The 23,732-nt window shown below is 37.1% G+C and overlaps 3 protein-coding genes across 3 annotated transcripts; 2 read left to right on the forward strand and 1 right to left on the reverse strand.

Moving 5' to 3' along the window:
• Nucleotides 1-2,852: 2,852 nt before the first annotated feature.
• Nucleotides 2,853-4,678, reverse strand: LOC111693953 (zinc finger protein OZF-like). The gene is made up of 3 exons (XM_023460224.1): nt 4,631-4,678; nt 4,443-4,557; nt 2,853-4,373 (listed from the first exon to the last, which is right to left on the reverse strand). The coding sequence occupies exons 1-3, from the start codon at nt 4,663-4,665 to the stop codon at nt 3,273-3,275; spliced, it is 1,251 nt and encodes a 416-aa protein (XP_023315992.1). The 5' UTR covers nt 4,666-4,678; the 3' UTR covers nt 2,853-3,272.
• Nucleotides 4,679-9,251: 4,573 nt separating this feature from the next.
• LOC106654742 (gastrula zinc finger protein XlCGF57.1-like) lies at nt 9,252-11,255 on the forward strand. Its single transcript, XM_014374743.2, has 3 exons — nt 9,252-9,337; nt 9,410-9,506; nt 9,585-11,255. Exons 1-3 carry the CDS (start codon nt 9,267-9,269, stop codon nt 11,181-11,183), a joined length of 1,767 nt encoding a protein of 588 aa, XP_014230229.1. The 5' UTR covers nt 9,252-9,266; the 3' UTR covers nt 11,184-11,255.
• Nucleotides 11,256-18,322: 7,067 nt separating this feature from the next.
• Nucleotides 18,323-19,991, forward strand: LOC106660240. The gene is made up of 3 exons (XM_014383172.2): nt 18,323-18,695; nt 18,776-18,926; nt 19,004-19,991. The coding sequence occupies exons 1-3, from the start codon at nt 18,491-18,493 to the stop codon at nt 19,989-19,991; spliced, it is 1,344 nt and encodes a 447-aa protein (XP_014238658.2). The 5' UTR covers nt 18,323-18,490.
• Nucleotides 19,992-23,732: the final 3,741 nt, after the last annotated feature.

Here is a 23,732-nt window from a genome sequence, read left to right on the forward strand (position 1 = left end):
AAGCAAACTTCCCATCGTAGTCAATGTATACCATACATAAATTTGTAGAATCGTCAATCAGAACCAACTGAAACCTCCAATTATTGGTACAGTGTATGATTTGAGCAATGGATTTTTTCCATTAGTAAAAAGCCTGTATTTACGCATCGATGTCCGAGATCTTTATCGACGTGTCGCTCGTATTTTTCGTACCGAGCCACAAGCTCAGTTTTGAACTTTGTCAAGTTACGTGTCGCGCGTATGCCAAGTATGAATATCCAGCTGTCGTTCGCGATAATAATTATGAACTCGAAATTATTGCTAAACGCCGGGGAAAGATCGCTCGATAATCAAAAAATGTTGAGCTATCTGCACATCTGCAGACGGGAATTTTATCGCTCGGCGCAGGGGCTTCGTCGCCGCGAATCGAGCCACCAACGGTACGCAAACCGCATATATATATATACAATAAATCGATCGTTTCGATATCATCGAAATGGTTTCTCGCATCGATCGCAGATTCGTTCTCGACGACCGAGTCGCTGGAGCTGATACGATTCTTCTCCTCCAACTACATCGCCATGTCCGTGATCGAGATCGGCAGGATCGACGAGGTGGTGCGACACAATCGGCTCTCGGACTCGACTCGGCCCCTCAATCTCGTGCTGCTGATCGAGTCCGCGGCGGGCGTCGAGTCGTACGCGCGGGTCACCCGACGCTGCGACATGCGCGGCCACAACGTGCTGCTGTTCTTCAGGCGTCGATCGGACTACTGCCGCGAGCCCCGCGCGGACAATCGTCTGAATCTGGAGTTCGACTCGTTGCTGCTGGCCTGGTGTCACGAGGCCGCCGTGCTCCAGGAGTGGTACTCGATCTTCGCCGGCCGGACCAAGGTCAAGGACTTGATCGGCTGGGACGCCGCGAGTCGGACTCTGCGTCTGTTGAATGATTTTCAGATGTATCGGCGACGCAACTCGCTGGACGGGAAGATCCTGCGGGTCAGCGAAATTCAGGTAGTATCTTTGAAAATTTGTATGCGAAAAAAAATTCTTCCAGGAGTAAATGCCAGTAAGTGAAAAATTGTAATTTCTGGTCATGTTTGTGTTTAATTTGTAACTTTTTCTTATCTCGACAACAATTTATGGAGCTTAGCGTGAGTTGTGAAATTCAATTCATCCTATTTTTTTTTTAATTGTAAAATTCTGATTACTGATTGAAAGGTAGGCCTATCAAGCTATTTGTAATCCTTAATAAACTCCATACTTTTGAAATCTGTGAAATTTAATTTAAATTCTAATATTTCAACAATTCTCTCATAAAATGTAAATTTTTACCGAATCACAAGAAAAAATAATTTTCGAGATGTAAATTGGAATGAAATTTTCATATTGAGTTAGCAAACTTGTAAAAAAAAGGGGTATACAATGCAAATCTGTTGATTTCAAGTGCTTTTTGAGCAAATTTTGCATGGCACATCAATAGTCTTATTTTAAATGTTATAAAATCAAAATTTTAAGACAAGATAACACTTTCCGCTAGCCTTCGCGCTCGAATTGCTTAGTCACTCACGAGTCCCAAAAAGAGCTATAAAAAAAGTGTTTTAAAGAATAAATTATTTTTAAACAGGACTTGATCGGCACGCACAGGAACGTCTCGTACCATCGCGAAATCATGAGAAACATCGCCGAGAGCATCAACTTCACGGCTCGATTCGCCACCAGACGCATCGCCGGCAAGATTGACCAGAAGCTGCAGAACTTGACGACCGGAATCATCGGGGAACTGATCCGCAACGAGACGGACATCGGCATGGCCATGTTCATGACGGCCAAGAGGGCGGAATTTTTCTCGTTCACCGTGCCCGTGCTGAGGTCCGAGACGACGTTCCTGATCAAGAACGCGTTCGACTCTCGTTTATCGCCGAGCATGTATTACAAGGTATATAATAAAGTCATCGAGGGTCGTTCTATGTTCTAAATTCTATGCTCTTTCCAGCCGTTGGGTTGCAGAACCATCATCTACTTGGTGGCTTTGTACGCGACGTCGCCGGTCCTGTTCGCCCTGACGCTGAGAGACAAGAGAAGCTTCAAGCGGGCCCTCTTCGACAGTTACTTCGACGTCTGGGGCATTTACACGCTGGAAAGCCTAAACGGTATATATATATACGGTCATCGCGCGATCTTCAACGATTATAGACGTGTCAACTCGATCATTTTTCGTTCAGAAAAATTGCCAAACTCATCGACGAGAATCGTGTACTGGTCGCTGAGCTTCTGCTGCTTCATCCACATATCGGTCTACATGGCGCTACTGTGCAGCTACATCACCGTGTTCGACGTCGAGAAACCCATCAACTCGCTCGCCGAGCTAACGGCCCAGCGGTCGTACAAAATTGTTTACCTGAAGAATTCCGGTTATCTGAATTTGTTGCTCGTGAGTATAGTCCCTGATACTCTTCGTACAGGGTGGCGACATTTTTTCAAAATGAAGTAATAATAAAAATATTCAAAATCAATTATTATTTGAAAATAAATTTTAGTTATAAATAATTGATGCTGAGCGCAGCAAAGTCGTACACATTCGATATTGCTAATTTTCGATATTTTACTCTAACTGCGATAACTCATGCAGGGATGAACCAATCGATCTGAAAATTTTACATAGCATTGTTTCGGTCCTGATGGAGTGCTGTATACTTTTTTTAGCGACATCCGTATATCCTAATTTTTTCAAAAATTTTTTTTTTCAAAATTTTTTTTTTCAAATTCGAACTAATTTTTTCTTTTTAAATAAATTTTTTTTTAAATTATTTTTTTATCATTTTTTTTTATACTTTGCCGGCTAGGTGCTATCGCACCTCTGATATACAAAAAATGCCTTTTTATGCAATTTTGAGTTTTGCACCTCGCGACATCTCCACTTCGAAAAAACGTAATTTTTGTTTGCGATCGGTCTTACTTGTGTATCGGTATTTAACATTGTACTTAAGACAAGTATATTATATGTGGTGTTTTGAATACCACTATACTGAGCGTAACATGATTGTGATATAGTATAATTATTTCGTGTTTTGAGTATCACTACTGAGCAAAAATTTATGATATGTTTATTTATTATATGCTAATAAATAAATATATGTTAATTCATGTTATGTTAATTTATTTATTTGTCTCGATGTTTCATCATTTTGCGTGGTATTGATAGGTACGTTTTAAGATCTTTTGTATTGATCTCGTTCTTGGGTATTGCCTTCATGCACACTTTTGACTTGTCTGAATAAATATTTTCTATGTTTAAATTTTTTTCCGCATAAAACAAGCGTGATCAATGTCTTCGTGCTGCGTTTTAATGTGAGTTATAAGACGATCCTTTTGAGAAAATGTCTTGCCGCACTTATTACAATAAGTGGTCTTATTATGCATCAAATTCATGTGTTTTTTAAGACTACCCTTTCGTGTGAATGTATTTTCGCACACTTCGCAAGTATGTGCCACACCTTTATGCATCGCATCGATGTGAATCTTGAGAGAAAATTTTTGTGTGAAAGTCTTTGCACATAGACCACAAGCATGCTTAACACCATTATGTACTCCATCGATGTGGACCTTGAGATTACCTTTTCGTGAAAATTTTTGACCACACATATTACATGGATGTTTAACACCATTGTGTGCATCGATGTGAGTCTTGAGTGCAGCTTCAGTTAAGAATTTCTTCCCGCATACTTCGCAAGTAGGTGCCATACCATTATGCATCGCATCGGTGTGAATTTTGAGATAACCTTTTTGTGTGAATGTCTTTCCACATGTAACACACGTATGTTTAACACCATTATGTCCCTCGATATGCCTCTTGAGATCTCCTTTTTGTGTGAATGTCTTTTCACATATACCACACGCATGTTTAACACCATTATGTACTCCATCGATATGGATCTTGAGTTTATCCTTCGTTTGAAATTTCTTTCCGCATATTTCGCAAGTATGTGCCATACCATTATGTATCGCATCGATGTGGACCTTGAGATAATCTTTCCGTGCAAATTTTTTACCGCATATATTACATGGATATTTGGTACGATTGCGTGCCTTATCAGTTTGGGTTTTGCGTTGACTATTTTGAGCAAATGTTTTTCCATTTCCATCAAATGCATCACTGAGTTCACCATCCAAATTCAATTCCTCTTTTACTTCGTCGACAATTTCTTCCTTAATTTTCATCTGAGTCTGATAATCGCAACTATTTTTCATATGCTGCCATTGATCTGGATAATCGTCCTCGATTTTCTTGACTACTAATAAGTTAATGCCAAGCTTCTCGTCCTTACATTCGAATTCTATTCCCAAATCGTTATTAGGTCCAGAATTTTCATCATTTTCACGAAGCCCATAAATCTGGAAATGAGATTAGTAAAAATACTTGATCAAAATATTATATATAAGCAGTCCCACATCAACACTTACTAAATTTTCTCGACAAAAACTCGAGAATTCGTCGTTTTTAGCATCGCATGCATTGTCAATTATCTTATAATCTTCATTTTTAATTGGGGAAACATCATCTGGTTCTTTCTTCACTCTGCAATATTCCCAATAATATAAAGTATTATGCCATTTTTTTTAAAATTTCATTCTCACGAAACAAAAATTACCTGACATCAGAGTTATATACATCACTGAAATCCATGTTTATCACTCGGAACTTGATCAACGACTAATTGTTTTGTAATGATGTTACACATCGAGCTAGGTAACATAAGTATAATAATATTTACAAATCGTGAAATGAAAGTTTGAGAAAATTTATGTCAACAGAGACACTCTAAACTTATCATTTATTATTGGAGAAATTATACTATTGATCTCGTAATAAGCAATTAGCCATTTTCCTTGAATTGTATCTTATTACGAAGAAATTATAAATTATTGAACACTTCATGAATCGAGCTTATGATGTGTCCTTTACTCCTTTTCGCATAATTTTTTTCGACGCGCAAAATATGAAAGAAAGTTAACGTGAGCAAATGAAGGGTTTATATACATTTTTATATACATTTTTATATTACACTAACGCCAAATACGTGACTACAGTCGCATCTATATCATTTACCATTTTTACACAACGAGCGAATATCGTACATCTATGTAATCTATTTTGTGATAAATATGCATGGTTAAATATATATCTTCATGTAGTCAAATATATATCTATGTATATTGTCACGTGGGGACACCGGGCCAGCTTAACGCGTACTTACAGCTCTATATGTGTTGGCATGCCATGTGCCAATTCCTTTGGTCGCAATGTTGTCCATACCCGCTGAGCACAAAACATCGATAAGTGAAATCTATTTCGTACGTGCGAATTACGGAAACCTGTATTCATATATACCTATACTAATGTACATGTAGGGAACATCAAACTAAAAAATACGCCCTATTTTTGTGTTCTACTTCCAATTATACCAATAATAATTTTAACGGATTTACCAAATTAGCTGACACAAAAAACTCGTTGTAACATTGACTTATTATGATACTCATTGATGCTACTATTATTAATTTCATACGGCTGAAACAACTATTATCATGATGTCGTATGCTATTTCGTTATTTACCATTCAGTCGCTCAGCATTTTGCAACTGTAGTGTAATAAGATAAATATCGAGCAATAATTACTTTTATATGATACTTGAAAATCAATCGAATGAATTCAAAGTGATAAATACTTTAAATTTCTTATAAAAAAATTAATAAAAATTTGAAAATTAATTGTGATGTAAAAATCAATTGAGTCGATTCAATGTAATTCAAGTATCAAATAATAGTATTGCCCAAATGAAATTCAATTGAATGATTTTTTAAGTTTTTATTAATTTTTTAGTAAGAAATTAAAAGTGTTTTCCACTCTAAATTCATTTAATTGGTTTTCAAGTATGTAATAAAAGTATTTATTACTCGGAATGAATCTAAATTGATTTTCAAAATTATTCATTACTTGCATTTATTTTCAATCCGGTCTTTATCAAAGCAATTGTGAAACTATTGAAATTTGTTCAATTAGTTTGCAAATCACTCGTTCGACCATAAAATACCGAAGGAGGTGATCGCGAAGGAAGAGTCTTTTCCCGAAACCATCAGCGAGGCACTGAGACACGTGAGCTTTAGAGTTTTTTACGCGCGATTTTGCAAAATTCTATTATTATTAATTTTTTTTATTCGCTGTATAGGTATGCGATCCGCGCAAAAAGGTCGTCTTCTTCACGGAGGACACGCTGCTGAACTTCAAGGCTCAGAAGCCGCCCTGCGGAGTGTCGGAGATCTCCAAGAGCACCGTCATCAATACCGGTCTGATTTTTCGCAAGAACGATCCCTACACGGGCATATTCAATTACCAGTGAGTATAAAATGTTTTTCTGTGCGATTGCGTGAGGTAAACGTGCAAACGTGCTCGTGCACACAGGTTGCAGAGATTCAATGACTTCGGAATCATCAACTTATTGAAGAACCGACATTGGGGCAAGAAAGTGCAGTACAGGCTGCCCTACAAGCCGGTAAATCTTCGCAGCGTCTGGTACATTCACGCCTTCCTGCTCGGCGGAATTTGCCTGTCGATTATTATAATGATTTTCGAAGTTGCGATATTTCGGTGCAATGTCTGCAAATAATGATGTATAATAAAAGGCGAGGAAAAGAGAAACGCGCGTCGAGACTCGATGAATTCGCCGCTAGATGGCGTATACCCTCAAATTGTTACTCCTGCAAACGAATGAGTATAGTTTCACGGATAAGTGCTTTCCAATTCTCTACTGTCCTGTACTTTATCGTCCTCGATGTAGCTCGCAATTACGATTCTCGCGCTCAGTGCGCTTACTACGGGCAGGTTTACCAGCACACAAGACTTTCGTGCTTCGCAATCTACTGGAAAATCGCCAAAAATCGACAACCCCGCACAACTTTGAAAATATCTCATAATACGATTTATTACATTTAATTTCTCAAATAATTAGAATTTAATTAGAGAAAAAAAATTGAATCATCAAGTTATCATGTGTTTGGATGTTTATTGAATGATAATGTTGAACAAAAATTACATCGAAACGGTATAAATGAAATATTTAGAAACAATCATTTTCGAAAGCTTTCCATTGATCAGTTACATTTTTTCGGTATTGAAATAAATCATCTGGATCATTTTTTTCATGCATGACCTTGGAATTAAAATCTTTTAACATTTTTTTCGAAGGATTAAATTTATGGCAGGATTGACGAATTGAAGAAAAATGTATTCTAATTCTTAAAATGGCGTCTAACGCAACGGATTGCATTCTATTTCTAGCATTTGTTTTGACTGCCTTCATTGCCGAAAACACCCTTTCAACAATTGCATAGCTGGAAGGCAAACTTAGTAGTTTTAACATGTAAAGTGATAGTTCTTGAAAAATAAATTTTCCTCCAGCATTTCGATGCCCGCAGCCTACCTGTATAGGGCGGTATACTGGTCTGTTCAACTACCAGAGATGCAAAATAATGCACGTAAATCGTATGCTCTTAACTTTTATCTGTGCAATCTGGGTACAATAAGGTAACCGCACATATTTTAATTTTTTTATCCTTCTCCCTTGCATTGCTTCAATGTGTCATACAATGTCGCCGGATGACCACCCAAAAATTTTTATTAAAGTTTTTCTCGACCCATCGAAGCTCGAGATAAAGAATTTACATGAAAGAAAGGGAGCCAACGTCGAGTAAACGTTTCGCTACTTCGCGGGCTTTCTTCTCTCTCTTGCCTTCTTTTCATGTCGGAATAATTTTCTCCTTTAAACTTTTGTTGAACAAAAAAAAAGAAAAAAAAAGAACAAAACAGTCTCTCGGACGCGTTACGATCTTGATGCGACTTCTTTCTGTCTCATACTGTCCACCTTATATCGGCCTCTCTCGCAGCTGCCACGCGAGTATAATATTTTGCAAGGGTTCACTGCCGCTCGCCTTTTGTGTTCGCGATGCCGTTGTTTCATTCTCTCTCTCTCTTTCTATCTTTTTTTTTGTTATACACTCGAGAATCTTCATTTAGCCCATTGCGAGCGTAAATAAAAAAAAAAAATTGCACCATGACTCCGCTTGTTTTTTGTTTAAGCGTTGGCACGACGTTTTGTTAAAACTGCGCCGCTTGTTGTACATACGGCAGTTACCAGTGTATATATCTAAAAAAAAAAAAGAAAAAAAAATGCATCAGTCAGTGAAAACAAACGTTGCGCGTTTGCCGAGCTGAGCATTCAAAAAGGCACAACGAGCGAAGATTCACGGGTTCTGCGCTTGCGAGCTTGCAGCAGCAGCGTGTACACGTGAATTTTGTGAGTTTGATTCATTGTGCTTTTGTATACACAGAAATTTTTCTATGGGCTTCGTCGCGTGTCCCGACGATTTCTCTCAGAACAGATATTATGTACAAAAATATGAAAAATATATATTGTATGTGTATATCTGGGTTAATGCGCGCGCCAAGTAAACGCCGTATTGAATTTTCACCCATGTCAATGCAATCATGCGCACGATGTGTACGCGTAGATAACTACATTGAACGCGCGAGAGGATGTGTGTGTGTGTGTGTGCGTGCGTATACGTATGTAAAATGTAAATGAAAAGTATGCCAAGGCTTTCCTTCTTTTTTTTTTTACTCCGTGACTCTTTTTTCTGCTGCGTATAGCGAGTCGGGAAAGCGCGCACGACGCGGCTCATTAGTAACGGCATATTGCATCAAGATGCAGAAAAAAGCTCGTTACGCGTGCACACACACACGCGCGCGCGCGCGCGAAAGAAAAAGTCAGAGGCGTTTTTTAGAGGCAGGGAGAGAGAGCACGCATGATTTTTCTTTCAGTATCGCAGTAAAATAATGGGCTACTTCTTCGATGCATATTGGATTATTTTGGATTATTATTATTATTATTATTATTATATTTGTATTATTATATTTTTTTTTGTAACTTTGTAGAAAAGCCAGCATACGTATCTCTTTTCGACGCACGAATAATAAAAATATGGTGCGTAATATTCTCAGATGATATATTGATGGATAAAGAAGAAACACATTGTCACCCGAAGCAAAAATGATTGACATTTATATTTCAAAATTATTCAATTAATTTTACGGCATTCAATTTTAGCTTACCGTAACATAGATCGGAAGGTTCGTTTGTTTACGTTGACTCGTCAACATTGGGGTATGACCATACGTAAATACTATTATTGAGCCTCGTTGTAAATTAAGTTTGCCATATTAATTCAGAATGATAAAACTTGTGTCGGAGAGAACAATCAACAAAATGGAATTCAACGGTACCATCGATTACGCTGCCAAGTAATTATTAATTATCATATTTAAAAAATCGAATATTTTCGTATAATTGTTCTAATTTATCGTTATTTTCAGAGTAAAGGAAGAGCCCGAGGATATGTCGCTTCACGAGGATGATGATTATCGAATAGATGACGATACTTTTGATACCAAAAGTTTTCAAGACGAATCAGTAAGTCAATCAAATGTATGTCAATATAATCTAGCAATCATTTGTTAAATAAAATGTGTGCTTTACCTTTTATTACAGACTCGTATGTTTAAAAGAAGCCAAGAAACTCACGAAACTCAATCGAACCACGAGATTGAGATTGAGATCGAATGCGTAGATGTAAAACCGATCGTAAATTCATCAGTACCTAAACGGTTAGATAATTGGACGAAAAATCACTTGCTGCATATTCAAGAAGGCAGTGATTTTGAAGCTAAAGCTAAGATAAAAATAGAACCCGAAGATGCTGTGAAAGAAGAATTTTCATATGATGATATTGATAAAGATATAAGTAATGATTGCGAAATTAACGAACAAAATATAAAAATTGATCCTCAAGAATCAGCAAAAATAAGTGAAAAGTATACAGAGTGCGACAAGTGTTTGAAGAAATTTCCCAACAAAAGAAGTCTTAAAATTCACATGAATTCAGTGCACAGTAATAATCTGTATCCATCTCAAGCGTGTGAAAAGACATTTGGACAAAAGGATATTTTGAATGTCCATACCGATTCGGTGCATAATAAAATAACTAGTGCATGTGAAATATGCGGAAATGTGTTCAAACGAAGATATGATCTCATTAGACATATCGATGCGATACATCGTAAAATCACCTACCCATGTGATATTTGCGGAAAGACATACTCAGACAAGAGTACTCTCAAAAAACATATCGATTCGCTGCATAATGGTGTCACATATTCGTGTGATATTTGCGGGAAGACATTCGCACTAAAGAACAGTCTCAAAAAACACTTCGAGTTGGTACATAATGGCATTTCACATGCATGTGAAATATGCCAAAAGACATTCTCAGACAAGAGCAATCTCAAAAAACACATCGATTCGGTGCATGATGGTGTCAGACATGAATGCGATATTTGCGGAAAGACATACTCAGACAAGAGTCATCTCAAAATCCACATCGATTCGGTGCATTATGTGGTCAGACATGCGTGTGGTATATGCCAAAAGACATTCACACAGAAGTGTCATCTCAAAATCCATATCGATTCGGTGCATAATAAAATAACTCATGCATGTGAAATATGCGGAAATGTGTTCAAACGAAGATCTGATCTCATTAGACATATCGATGCGATACATCGTAAAATCACCTACCCATGTAATATTTGCGGAAAGACATACTCAGACAAGAGTTATCTTAAGAAACACATCGATGCGGTGCATAATAGTATTTCTTACGCATGTGACAAATGCGAAAAGACTTTTACGCAGAATTCTTCACTGACTATTCACATCAATGCAATACATGGTAAAATCACCTACCCATGTAATATATGTGGAAAGACATTCAACCGAAAGAATTCTCTAAATGTCCATAGCGATTCGGTACACAATAAAAATACTCACGCAGGTGACAAATGCGGGAAGACATTTTCAGATAAGAGTAATAGGAGAAAACACATCAATGTGATACATCGTAAAATTACCTATCCATGTGATATTTGTGGAAAGACATTCACACAAAAGGGAAATCTCATAACCCATACCAACTCGGAGCATAATAAAAATACTTGTGACAAATGCGGAAAAAAATTCGTGCAAAAAAACAAACTTATTGCTCATATCGACGCGGTACACAATCATGTCAAGCCTGACAAGTGCCGATAACGACAAAAATCTTTGTTACTCAATTTAAAATATCTTAAAATTTACAACAATTTCGCTCTCAATGATGTTGCATACCCATTTCAAATTCTCAAATATTCTATTGTAATAAGATCTCCTTACATATTAAAAGAATAAAATTAATAAATGTTTCTTGAACAATAGTCAAATAGAAGTGAGTCCACTTCATTAATACATTTAACTCAGTTCAAAAGGATTTATTCTATACTAACGGTGTCAAGTGTTCGAAAAACCATAGAAATAAATTCGTTTTTTAAATTTCAAGATAACACGAATTACCAAGCTTTTTTGTCTTTATGGTTTATTTATTTATTTAATTGCCACGCGTAATACAAAAACATTATTATCGCTACTCGTCGTTGGAACAAAAGTAACAAGTACCCCGTTCATACGATGATAAAACAATTGAAATTGAAAGCTCGGACTTTAATCACGGTTCCGGCCTCGGGGCGATAAAGATTCGGGTGAGAAATTTATTACGGCAGCGTCGCGACTATATAGCTATATATATGCAGCAGCAGTGGGAGAGGATGGAAATGGGCGAAACGGACTGTGGCAGCCCCTCGTTCGCAGAGCTGCAGACTGCACTGCATACAGAGCTGCATCCCCTCGGCTGCTGCTGCTGCGACGCCGAGTGACAAACGGCCGAGGCAGTGCAAACGCCAGATGCGATTCTTTCGGAGCCGAAGACACCGCGACGATCGATGCCATAATTGCCTCCTCCTCCTCGTGCGGATATATATAAGCGCGGCTCGTTCGAAATAAAAGACGAGGCTCGATAAATCCGAATCGAGCTGCCACTACAACTACTGCCGCACAATCGACTCTGGTCGAATGCAAATGCGGGGAGCATCGGCACTCGTGCAACTGACAATGAATCGGCGCCAGTAGTCGCCTTTTAAGTCTCAACGAGTCGCTCGCTGCACTGCTCGTTTCGCCGCCGGGACTTTGTCCACTTTGGCCATGTCATCGCGAGGAGCGAGTTTTACCCTTACCCCCCGTCGACGCGACGACGATACAGCTGGTCATTATGCTGTGGGGTACTCGCAGGACTCGAGTGGCAATCGACGCAGCCATTAACGTTGGATGCGGCTTATTTGTTCTCGATGTAAATCAATTTGGCCCGATGACTCGCCGCCGGTGGTAGGAGAAAAACGATCGGATATCGCCGCCGCTGCTGATTTCCACAAAGCCAAACAGAAGCCGATCCGAGACTAGAGCTCGAAAAGTTCGAGGCTTGAAGTGCGTATAAGAGGATGGATGTCGCGTGTCAAAGTCGCAAAGTTACGGTCCATACGGCGGGTGATGTACAGCGTCGATCTTGTTTTCTTTTTCTTTTTTTTTTTTGCTTGGACTCACTCGATACTCGTGTTAGGCAGTAATTCACTCACTGGCCGAATTCGTAGATAAGTCTCGTGGTCGGGAGGGGGCCACGAAAAGTTTGAAGGATATTTACGGAAGACAAGCCCGTAAACACGAAACCGATACAGTAACGCTCGGTCGATTCCTCGAGCTTTTTTCTCTCTCTTTTTTTTCGCCCTCCCAAGTGCTCATTAGAGGCGTCAAGGCGAGGAGAGAAAGAAAAGCAGAGAGAGCTCGGACAGCTGGACAGTCAATGAAAACAATTTTCTCGTCGGCGGATCAACGCAGCAGCAGCAGCAGAGAGCAGTACACTGCACTGCACCGAGCTAATCGCTTTTCCGATCGATCGAGGCCAGCCACTCGTATCTTTTCTAATCGTCGCTTTTTTTCATCCACCTCCTCCGACTCTGTTTTACGGAGCTGAGAAAGTGCGAGCTGAGAGGAAAAATAAAGTCGCTGCTGCGGCTTCGCTTAAATGTTACAAGCAAATGCCTACGATTTTTGGAGATGGCTTCAATGACTAAATTGTTTTAGGCAAAAATAGCAATGCCGACTTTAGGAATTTTTGTGAAATCCCCTACTCAAAGACGTCATCGATATTACCGACGTAAATACTAATTAGTACCTATTATTTACCGCTATATGGCTATCCCTATAATCGAAAGGAAAATAGCAAAGGTCTGGAGATATATTGGAATTCAAAATTTAAAGGTATCATTATAGTGCAAGTCAGATAGTTTTGCCTAAAATATTTTAATAATTGCAGTTATATACTCAAATCAAAGGCATTTCTTATTTTGCCTGAAAAATACGCATATATAGTACTCGTGGATGACTTAACGCCGATCGAACTACTCGAGCTCTCGAGTCATCCGCGGCTTTTAACCGCTGCTGATATAGTCAATTACAGAAGTTCCATATGAACCCATACATACATATTTACATAAAAATGTGTACATGAGCTTTCATTCATTATGCTCTTATGTTAATTATTTTCATTATTTGTTGTTTGTTCTCATATTAATTCATTATGTTCTTCATTTAATAATAATTAAAAAATTTTTATATCGCAAGGTTCAGGTAAGACACAATCATACTTGCAAATTTTTTATTGAAATTAACTATATACATTTACAATTGTAAAAAAATAACTGATGAAATATATGCTATTCTCTGATAAACTATATGGAGTTTGTGAATACTATTAGTTCTAACTATTTGTAGAAACAATGAATTATTCATAAAAAATTTATAATCATCTGATGTACGATTGGACGCGCCGATTTGCGATTATGGGTAAAAAGCAGTTGAACTTTTTTTGACAACATTAATTGCGATCCGCGGATTCATTAAGTTTCGATTTAAAGATTAGGATATTCAGCATTTTTATGGAAAAATCATCAGTATTAATTGCACAGCAAACCATTATTAAAAAATTAATATCACGATGAACATGATTGTTTACATTTGAGCTGATAATGTACATTATCATTTCATTTCCATACACAACATGTTTATAATCGGTCAAATTGATTTTTATTTTGTTCTTCTTTTTGGTTCGTGTACTGCTTTATTGTGTTTGAACAAATTGAATTTTAATCTAAATTTTTGTGTCATGCAAAACCTTGCGACCTTCGTGAACTTTCATTTGTGCCTTATCAATTGTATTTTTTCTACAAATTTCTGCTCGCAATTATCGCATGCATAATCTTTACGACCTTCGTGGACTATCTTTTGGTGCGAGAGCAAATTCGGTTTTTGTGTAAATTTCTTTTCACACATGTCACATGCATAATCTTTACGACCTTCATGTACTGTCCTTTGATGCTTTAACAAATCCGTTTTTCGTCCAAATTTTTTATGACATTTGTCACATGCGAAATCTTTACGACCTTCGTGTACTGTTATTTGGTGCTTCATCAAATCTGAATTTCTTCCAAATTTCCTCTCGCAATTGAGGCATGCGTAATTTTTGCGACCTTCGTGGACTATCTTTTGGTGCGAGAGCAAATTCCGTTTTTGTGTAAATTTCTTATCACACTTGTCACATGCATAATCTTTGCGTCGGTCGTGGATTGTCTTTTGGTGCGAGAGCAAATTCGGTTTTTGTGTAAATTTTTTTTCACACTTGTCACATGCATAGTCTTTGCGACTTTCATGAACTGTTTTTTGATGCCTTGATAAATCTGATTTCCATCCAAATTTCTTCTCGCACTGGTTGCATGAGTAATCTTTGCGACCTTCATGGGCTGTCTTTTGATGGGAGAGCAAATTCCGTTTGTTTTTAAAGTTCTTCCCGCAATTTTGACATAAGTAAACTTTAAAAACTTCGTGGAATATTTTTTTGTGCTTGAGTAAAGTTGATTTATTTTCAAATTTTTTCTTGCACTTGTTGCATGTGAAGTGTTCGCCATCTTTGTGTACAAATTTTTGATGCATAAACAAACTCGATTTTTTCAAAAATTTTTTTTCGCATTCCTTGCATGCTAAATCTTTGCGGCTTTGGTGTTCTGATATTTGGTGCCTACTCAAATGACATCGGAACTCAAATGTCTTTTCGCACTTGTCGCAGGTGTCATTTTTTCATTCATTGTGAATTGTGTCTCGGTGGGTTGTCATGCTTGATTCTAGTGTAAATGCCTCGTGACAAATATCGCAAATGTATTGTTTGTGGTCCGAAACAACAACATGGTGTTTACTTAAATGATCCTTTGAAACAGCTTCCTCGAATTTCTTCTCAATTTTATCCATTTTAATGCTCAAACGATGGAATCTTCTATTTACTATTACGTAAATTTTATAAATAAAATTTATTAGTTGGTTATATGTCACGTTTCATTGGAAAAGACAAAATTCAAATTAATTTGTTTCTACTATAAACATAATCAGTGTTTATTATTTACAACTAAGTTACCGATTTACTTGTGAACTTGTCAAAAATTCTAACGTGTCGAACAATTCTTTTTACCCTACGAAACTATAAGTAATTCAAAACAATTCCCTATAAATCGATTCATGAGATCCTTATACAATATATATTATGTATCATAATTCAAGATTTCAATATTCATTTCAAAATCAAAAGTGGAAGAGCTGAATTATAGATCTTCATTCATTCCAAAATCAAAAGTGGAAGAGCTGAATTATAGATCTTTGAAACATTTTCCGAGAGAAAGAAATGGAGTGTCGTATCTCTAATCATCAAGTAGACCCGTCATTAGGTTCGCGAGACTCTTACCGCCATTAATGTGTTAACCCAGCAACATTCTTGAAATTTTATCGGCCTTGGACGAGACGATTCGACTCATAGGTTCTTCTCCACGATTAAAGTTTTATGTTGATCATTATACGAAAAATAGTCGAGTGTTTACGCGCAGGGTGACTCATGAGTCGGATCGTCTCGCCCGACGACTGCGTCTCCGACAGAGCGAGCAGCATACCATAAAACTCTAAAAAAAACTTGGTTGCCGCGGGGACCTCGAGTTGGATACGATTCCATGCCTAATTGGAATTGATTGGACGCAGATCTGCCGGACTCTTAATCGCTGGCGGGGTCTAGCCACTTGAGGGAGGACAATCCTGGCCACGAGGACACCTAGCGGCCGAAGTGAAAAGTACAGGAAATACTTTATTTCATTTAATGTCGTATTTCCACTTTGGTCTTGAAATTGAATTCTTTCTTGTTGAGATTTTCCAGATTCACTTTTATTCAAATTCCTTTAAAAAAAATGATTTGTTTGCATGGATTTCGATGTTTATACCGCTTATACACTACTTTATACCCTACATATGAGCGAAAAATTGATTTTTTCACTTTTTTTCGATTCTTGATCACGTGAAGTACTATATTCCTAAAGTATTAGACCTCGAAACAAATTGTTTATATCATTCTAATGTTTGTATGTAACTATAATCGTTCAAATTTATCTAAAATCTAAAATATATTTTTTAACACTGCGTGCGCGAAACACGGGTTTTCTAACCTTAAAGCGTCAGAAAACCCTAGTTTCTCGCAAGCAGAGTTAAAAAATATCGTTTGCAACTAGTCCGCGAGGAAGTTGACTCACCCAGGAGTCTTTGCACCCTCGCTACGCTCGGGTGAAAACAACTCCTGGATGAGTCAACTGCTTCGCGCACTTGTTACAAAATATACTATAAAATGCGATATTTTTCAATCCCCATTAATTCTTCCGATTATTCAAGTAATTCCACCACTGTCTTGCAATCTGCTTTCGATTCGAACTTTCGGTGGATTTTCTATGAACCGTTAAAAACGGTTTTCAGGTTACCATTCATCATCATTGCCAAATAACCGTTTACAGGATTAAATTTAGCTTTTACATAATATACCTCAGTATTTGATAATTTCTTCGTAGCACGCGTTTATTTACAATACCAAGACTAATTGACTATTAGGGTTGTTTTTCTGGTCTTTGAGGGTAAAAAAAGATTTCCAGCGCAGAGCTGTCGCTCTCTCATTCTTCTTGCATCTGCAAAAGACTCGAGAGTAGTTTGTACTCTGCGTATATAGGGGAAAGCGGGGCACGTAGACTCACCTAACTAAAATGCTCAATATAAAGTTTGTAATAAGAATAAATGAAAATTTAAACAGACCAATATCAAGATGAGAAGTCAATGAATACAATGCAATAGTCGAAAGTTATAATTTTTGCATATTAATTAAATGACAACCAAAATAAAGGAAGCGTTGAAATCAGTGCTTCTTGCCCCAGCGTGGGTAAGAGTAACTGGGGTGCGGGGCAAGAAGAGCGCACTAGAGAAGTAGGTTGCTCATGCTTGATACTGTCTGCGCGCACATTGTTAATAGACGTAATTTGTTTATGAACTGAAAAATTATGAAAAAAATTGAATACATAAACATGTAAGTATAACTTTTTAGCTATGATTCAAATTTTTACAACACAAAATCTCTAAAATATTCAAAATATTTTTTATTCGAAAAAATCGAGTTTAGAGGATAATCCTCGAAATTTTCTGAGATGACCTTAGAAAATTAGATTTTCCGTAATTTCGGGAAATAAAAAATCTTCTCCAAAAATATTGAAAAAATTTACGGATGTTTTTTAATTAATTATACAACTTATTCGTTCTATTTATTACTCAAATCAATCGTTTTTGCGATAAAAAATAATTGGATTTTTTGTATAAACAATCAACTTCGGGAATGCCGTTTTGCTAGAAAAAGCTAATTTGAAAGTCTGTGAAAATTTCTGAGATACAATTACACTATGACAAACTTTGATCATATTTATGGAATTTTTCATCGTAAAACTTTAAAAATCATTTCCAGTTTTTTACTGCTTGTTTTGTTTAGATATTCATAGCTTTTTTACTACGTTTTTAATCCTAAATCTGAATCCGGATTCGAAAAAGGCATTGAATTTCATATTATCATTGTGAAATTAATCGTTTTTGTATTGAGTTAATAATTGCGATCGGCGACGAGAAAAACAACAACACGGTAAATATGAGGTTAAGTTTGAACGAAAAGTCAGCAGACCGCCGTCACGAATCGTCACAATGCCTGGCGTACCGCGACACTAATTGGGGATTAAACGATGCACGTCGCGCCACCATCGGTCGATTGGTGAACCCTCGAGCCGCCCGAAAATCCACAAAATAACACGCAAAAATGATGGAATTAATTAATTGCAAATTATCCCGAGTGATATATGCATGAAATTTAATTGAAAATCAAAGCTTATGTGATAAAAAATTTATATAAAAAAAATCTCATTGTAAACTTCTTCTAATTTTGAATTATCGTATACTGTAAATCAAGCTGTATACGTCGGAGATTGAAGTTTGAGAGTAGGTGTATGCTAAGACGTCTGCTCGCAGCTGAAGCATACGCAAGCTCGTGTTTGAGTTCGTATAAAATACACAGGTTTGAGTAAACAAATACGATGTCGAAAAAAAACAATGTTAATTATTGTGGCGTTCCACATTGCAAAAACATTCAGGGAGAAAATGTTCGTTATTACCGTCCACCAAAGGACAAAAAATTGTTTAAAAAATGGTGGATCGCATTAAAATTGAAAAAATTAACTCCAAATACAAAAGTTTGTTCTGCACATTTTGATAATTTTGATTTTTTTCCATCAAGAGCGGGTATGTACGTTAAATTAAATATTTTTAGCATGTACTTGGTAACAAACAATCTCACATAAATAATGATTTTTTATTGACAGATGGAGGCATGAAAAAAATAAAAAAAGGGGTTATCCCTTCAAAAAACTTACCACAAACTTTAGTGACTGAAAGAAAGAAAAACCCACAATTGATCAAAGAGCGTTTGGAAAGAGCCCGACAAAGATCGATTAAAAAACAGAGTACAGACATGTAAGTACAGAATAAAACTACACAGGGGTATTATTATTGATTCTAAATATACTGATTTATTTAAATTTTTCAAGCAGATTGATAGAAGAAAACCAAGACATTGAAAAAAATGCAGAGGATTCGTCTGAAGATTTTCAATTACAACAACAAGAAAATGATCCTGTTGCTGACGAAACTGAACAATTTGAGCAAGATGTATATCAACCATGGAAAATAGATAAAGAAACTAGTACAGAATCAGTATTGAAAGTGGACAAAGGAACTTGCACAGATGTAGTGGAGGAACCATCAATAGTGCATAAACTTATAGATAGTGATGAGGCTCTAATAACATTTTGTGGGATACAATCAGTTGCAGAGTTAGAAGCCTTGGTGAAATGTGTTAAAGTTCTTCGCTCAAATTTCAAAATAAGATCTGTTCGGTTACCTATCAAAGATGGTATTCTTTTGACCCTCATGAAACTGAAGCAAAATTTTTCATATACCTTAATTAGTTATTTCTTCAAAATAAGTGTTACATTGTGTAAAAAATATTTTATTCACTACCTTAAAGAACTGTATACAATTCTTTCACCTCAAATAAGGTGGCCGTCAAAGGCTGAAATTCTAGATAACATGCCCAAGTGCTTTGCCAAATATAAGATGACAAGAGTAGTGTTAGATTGTTTAGAAATAACTACAATGAAAACAAAGTGTTTAAAATGTAGAATCCCAACCTACTCTGTGTACAAGTGCAATCATACCGTCAAGTTCATGATTGGAGTTGCACCGTCTGGATTGACTACATTTGTAAGTAAAGCTTATGGAGGAAGAGTGTCAGATAAACAAATCTTTCTACGCTCAAGACTCTTGGACCGACTTAAAAGAGGTGTGGATGCAGTGATGGTCGATAAAGGATTTTTAATTGATAAAGAATGCGCTGAGCTGGGCATAAAGTTAATTAGACCTCCATTTCTCAGAAAAAATTCTCAATTTACTCCTCAACAGTCAACATCAAANTGGCGTACCGCGACACTAATGCCCCGCTTCAGGCGCTACTCTTGCCCCATTAAGACATGTTTTTAAAAATTAAATATTTCATAAAATATTGCGTTTAATGAAATTTTGAAAAAAGCCTTTTCATCGGGAAGACATGACTGTTCTTATGAAAAAAAAGCGGTAGCATAAAAAGCATTATCAAAAAAGATACAGAAGTGTGAAATAAGAAATTTTTGTAATAATTTTAGCGTATTTTTGTTTCGAGTTAAAATTAATAAAATAAACGTTTTTTCGCGTCGTTTTTGCATGCAATCGATAGTTACAAGTATATTTCAACAATAAGTGGGAAAAAAATTTATTTAAAAAATCATTATCATTGAAAAAAACAAGAAGTCGTATTACCCCGCAAGTTACACTTGCCCCGCTCTCCCCTACACGTGTAAAAAAACTACGTACAGGCGCGAACGAAAGAAAGAGTTATCAACGATTGAGAGGCGCCAGCTCTGTCTCGCGCTCACTCTCTCTCTCTCTCGACGAAGTATAGAATTAAGAGCCGCCCTGGAAAGCTTCGTCAGCCGCTTCTGACCCAGTTACCCGGCCAAGCATGGTCGTGTCTGGAACCAAGAGAGAGAGAGAGAGAGAGAGAGAGAGAGAGAAAGAGAGAGAGAGAGAGAGAGAGAGAGAGAAACAGAAAAGAAACGGATGGTGCTGAATGTTTATTTATTTCACTCGAACTTCTAGTCACACAGTCCCAGCTCGTCGTGTGATTTTTGTCCCTCTTTTTCATCAAAAAAAAAAAAAAAAAAAAAAAAAAAAAAAAAAAAAAAGAAGAAGAAAAAAGAATCGAATGTTTTATTTGCCTTGCCTCGGCGATTCTTTGTCCTCCTCCGCCGGGGCGAGTTTTTTTCGATTCTATCCGCGCGAAAAGCATCTCTCTCTCTCTCGCTCCTTGCCTTCTCTCTTTATCTTCTCTCTTTCTCTGATTTTGGTACCCGCAGAGGGCATGTTGCATTCGATTTGAATGGATGATAGAAATCCGCGCGCGCGCTTGGATGAAAAGGAAGAAGAAGATATAGGATTATCGATTTCACGCGCGCGAGCTAGGGGACAACGCACACACACACACACACACGTCGAGTGGATTTAGCGGTAAATACCGAGCGTTGAGTAAACTCCGTCGCCCGCGCGCACCGATTCGTCGTTTCTCGTACTCTATCGTATATATGTATAACCTATACCCATCCTCGCCGCGGCGCGCGCGCGGGGCTTTGCATATCTCATCGATTATTCAGGAGAAATTTTATTACCACGCTCGGGCTTTATATGCGTTCGAAATCTAATGATAAAATGCCGGTGCCGAAATCGATCTCTTATATATACCGATCTCGGCGGGATCTGTATATACGTATAAGATGGCTTGCCGACTGTGGAGATCTCGCGATTTCGAGTAATCGCACACATCGCGAAGTTCTTTCGTTTTTTTGTCTTTTGTTTTTCTCTAGCTCACGCAAAAATTATAATATTATCAGTGACAAAAAGCTCATCGGTGTACGCGCGAGCGTCGTAGTAAGACGGCAGCAGTACCGGTTTCTTTGATAAATTTTCCCTTCTTTCTCCCCCCTTCTACCCTCCCTCTAGGGGAGAGCGGGGCAAGTGTAACTTGCGGGGTAATACGACTTCTTGTTTTTTTCAATGATAATGATTTTTTAAATAAATTTTTTTCCCACTTATTGTTGAAATATACTTGTAACTATCGATTGCATGCAAAAACGACGCGAAAAAACGTTTATTTTATTAATTTTAACTCGAAACAAAAATACGCTAAAATTATTACAAAAATTTCTTATTTCACACTTCTGTATCTTTTTTGATAATGCTTTTTATGCTACCGCTTTTTTTTCATAAGAACAGTCATGTCTTCCCGATGAAAAGGCTTTTTTCAAAATTTCATTAAACGCAATATTTTATGAAATATCTAATTAATATAAGAGCCATTGCGATTATAGATCGAATTGAACCCTCTTAGAGCCAACTTCATGTGAGTACAAGAAATATTTTAGTGTCATCTATATACGCCCTCTGTCTGTAGTTAATAATATCTTTCATATATTAAATTACATACTCATAAGAGTTCCATGCGCGCGTAGCGCGCACATATTAAAGTCTAGTTTAATTTTTAAAAACATGTCTTAATGGGGCAAGAGTAGCGCCTGAAGCGGGGCATTAGTGCCGCGGTACGCCAGGCATTACGACGATTCGTGACGGCGGTCTGCTGACTTTTCGTTCAAACTTAACCTCATATTTACCGTGTTGTTGTTTTTCTCGTCGCCGATCGCAATTATTAACTCAATACAAAAACGATTAATTTCACAATGATAATATGAAATTCAATGCCTTTTTCGAATCCGGGTTCAGATTTAGGATTAAAAACGTAGTAAAAAAGCTATGAATATCTAAACAAAACAAGCAGTAAAAATTTCTGCAAAACTTAAACTGGAAATGATTTTCAAAGTTTTACGATGAAAAATTCCATAAATATGATCAAAGTTTGTCATAGTGTAATTGTATCTCAGAAATTTTCACAGACTTTCAAATTAGCTTTTTCTAGCAAAACGGCATTCCCGAAGTTAATTGTTTATACAAAAAATCCAATTATTTTTTATCGCAAAAACGATTGATTTGAGTAATAAATAGAACGAATAAGTTGTATAATTAATTAAAAAACATCCGTAAATTTTTTCAATAATTTTGGAGAAGATTGTTTATTTCCCGAAATTACGGAAAATCTAATTTTCTAAGGTCATCTCAGAAAATTTCGAGGATTATCCTCTAAACTCGATTTTTTTCGAATAAAAAATTTTTTGAATATTTTAGAGATTTTGTGTTGTAAAAATTTGAATCATAGCTAAAAAGTTACACTTACATGTTTATGTATTCAACTTTTTTCATAATTTTTCAGTTCATAAACAAATTACGTCTATTAACAATGTGCGCGCAGACAGTATCAAGCATGAGCAACCTACTTCTCTAGTGCGCTCTTCTTGCCCCGCACCCCAGTTACTCTTACCCACGCTGGGGCAAGAAGCACTGATTTCAACGCTTCCTTTATTTTGGTTGTCATTTAATTAATACGCAAAAATTATAACTTTTGACTATTGCATTGTATTCATTGACTTCTCATCTTGATATTGGTCTGTTTAAATTTTCATTTATTCTTATTACAAACTTTATATTGAGCATTTTAGTTAGGTGAGTCTACGTGCCCCGCTTTCCCCTATTCCCCAAAACAGAGGATAATCTACGAATATATATACGAGCGCGAAAAACTAAATTACCTCGTTGAAACGCATTATACATGTTATGTATCATTGTTATTATTTTACGAGAAAAGCCCGCGGGGGGAAGGACGCGGAGAGGAATAGTTACTTTTTCCTTCCTGCGAGGGCATCTTTTACTTTATAATTACTTTCCGCTGTTGCTCCGCACGCTACCGATGCTGCTGCTGCTTTCATATATCGTGACCTTGTTTTATTTTTTTATTCTAATACTTTCTCGTCTATATGTGGAAAATTACTCGTCGGCAAGTACAACGTCGATGGAGAAAGAAAGAAAGAAAGAGAGATTACCAACACGTATATACAACTTGCTCGATGGCAAGTTATCACGCGCGAGTAAGATGCAGCGCAGTTTGTGCAATTATACGAGAGAGATGAAGCTCGCGTGACGCGAAACCGACGTGTAAATCATCGTATTCCTGTCATTCGTAAGATAGCTCGACAGCCGGCGGAGTACGTATACAATACGTGTGACGTGTCGCGCGCGCGCGCG

Source organism: Trichogramma pretiosum, unplaced genomic scaffold (genome assembly GCF_000599845.2).
Source record: "Trichogramma pretiosum strain Unisexual culture from Peru unplaced genomic scaffold, Tpre_2.0 scaffold83, whole genome shotgun sequence".
In the NCBI taxonomy this organism is placed as follows: Eukaryota; Metazoa; Arthropoda; class Insecta; order Hymenoptera; family Trichogrammatidae; genus Trichogramma; species Trichogramma pretiosum.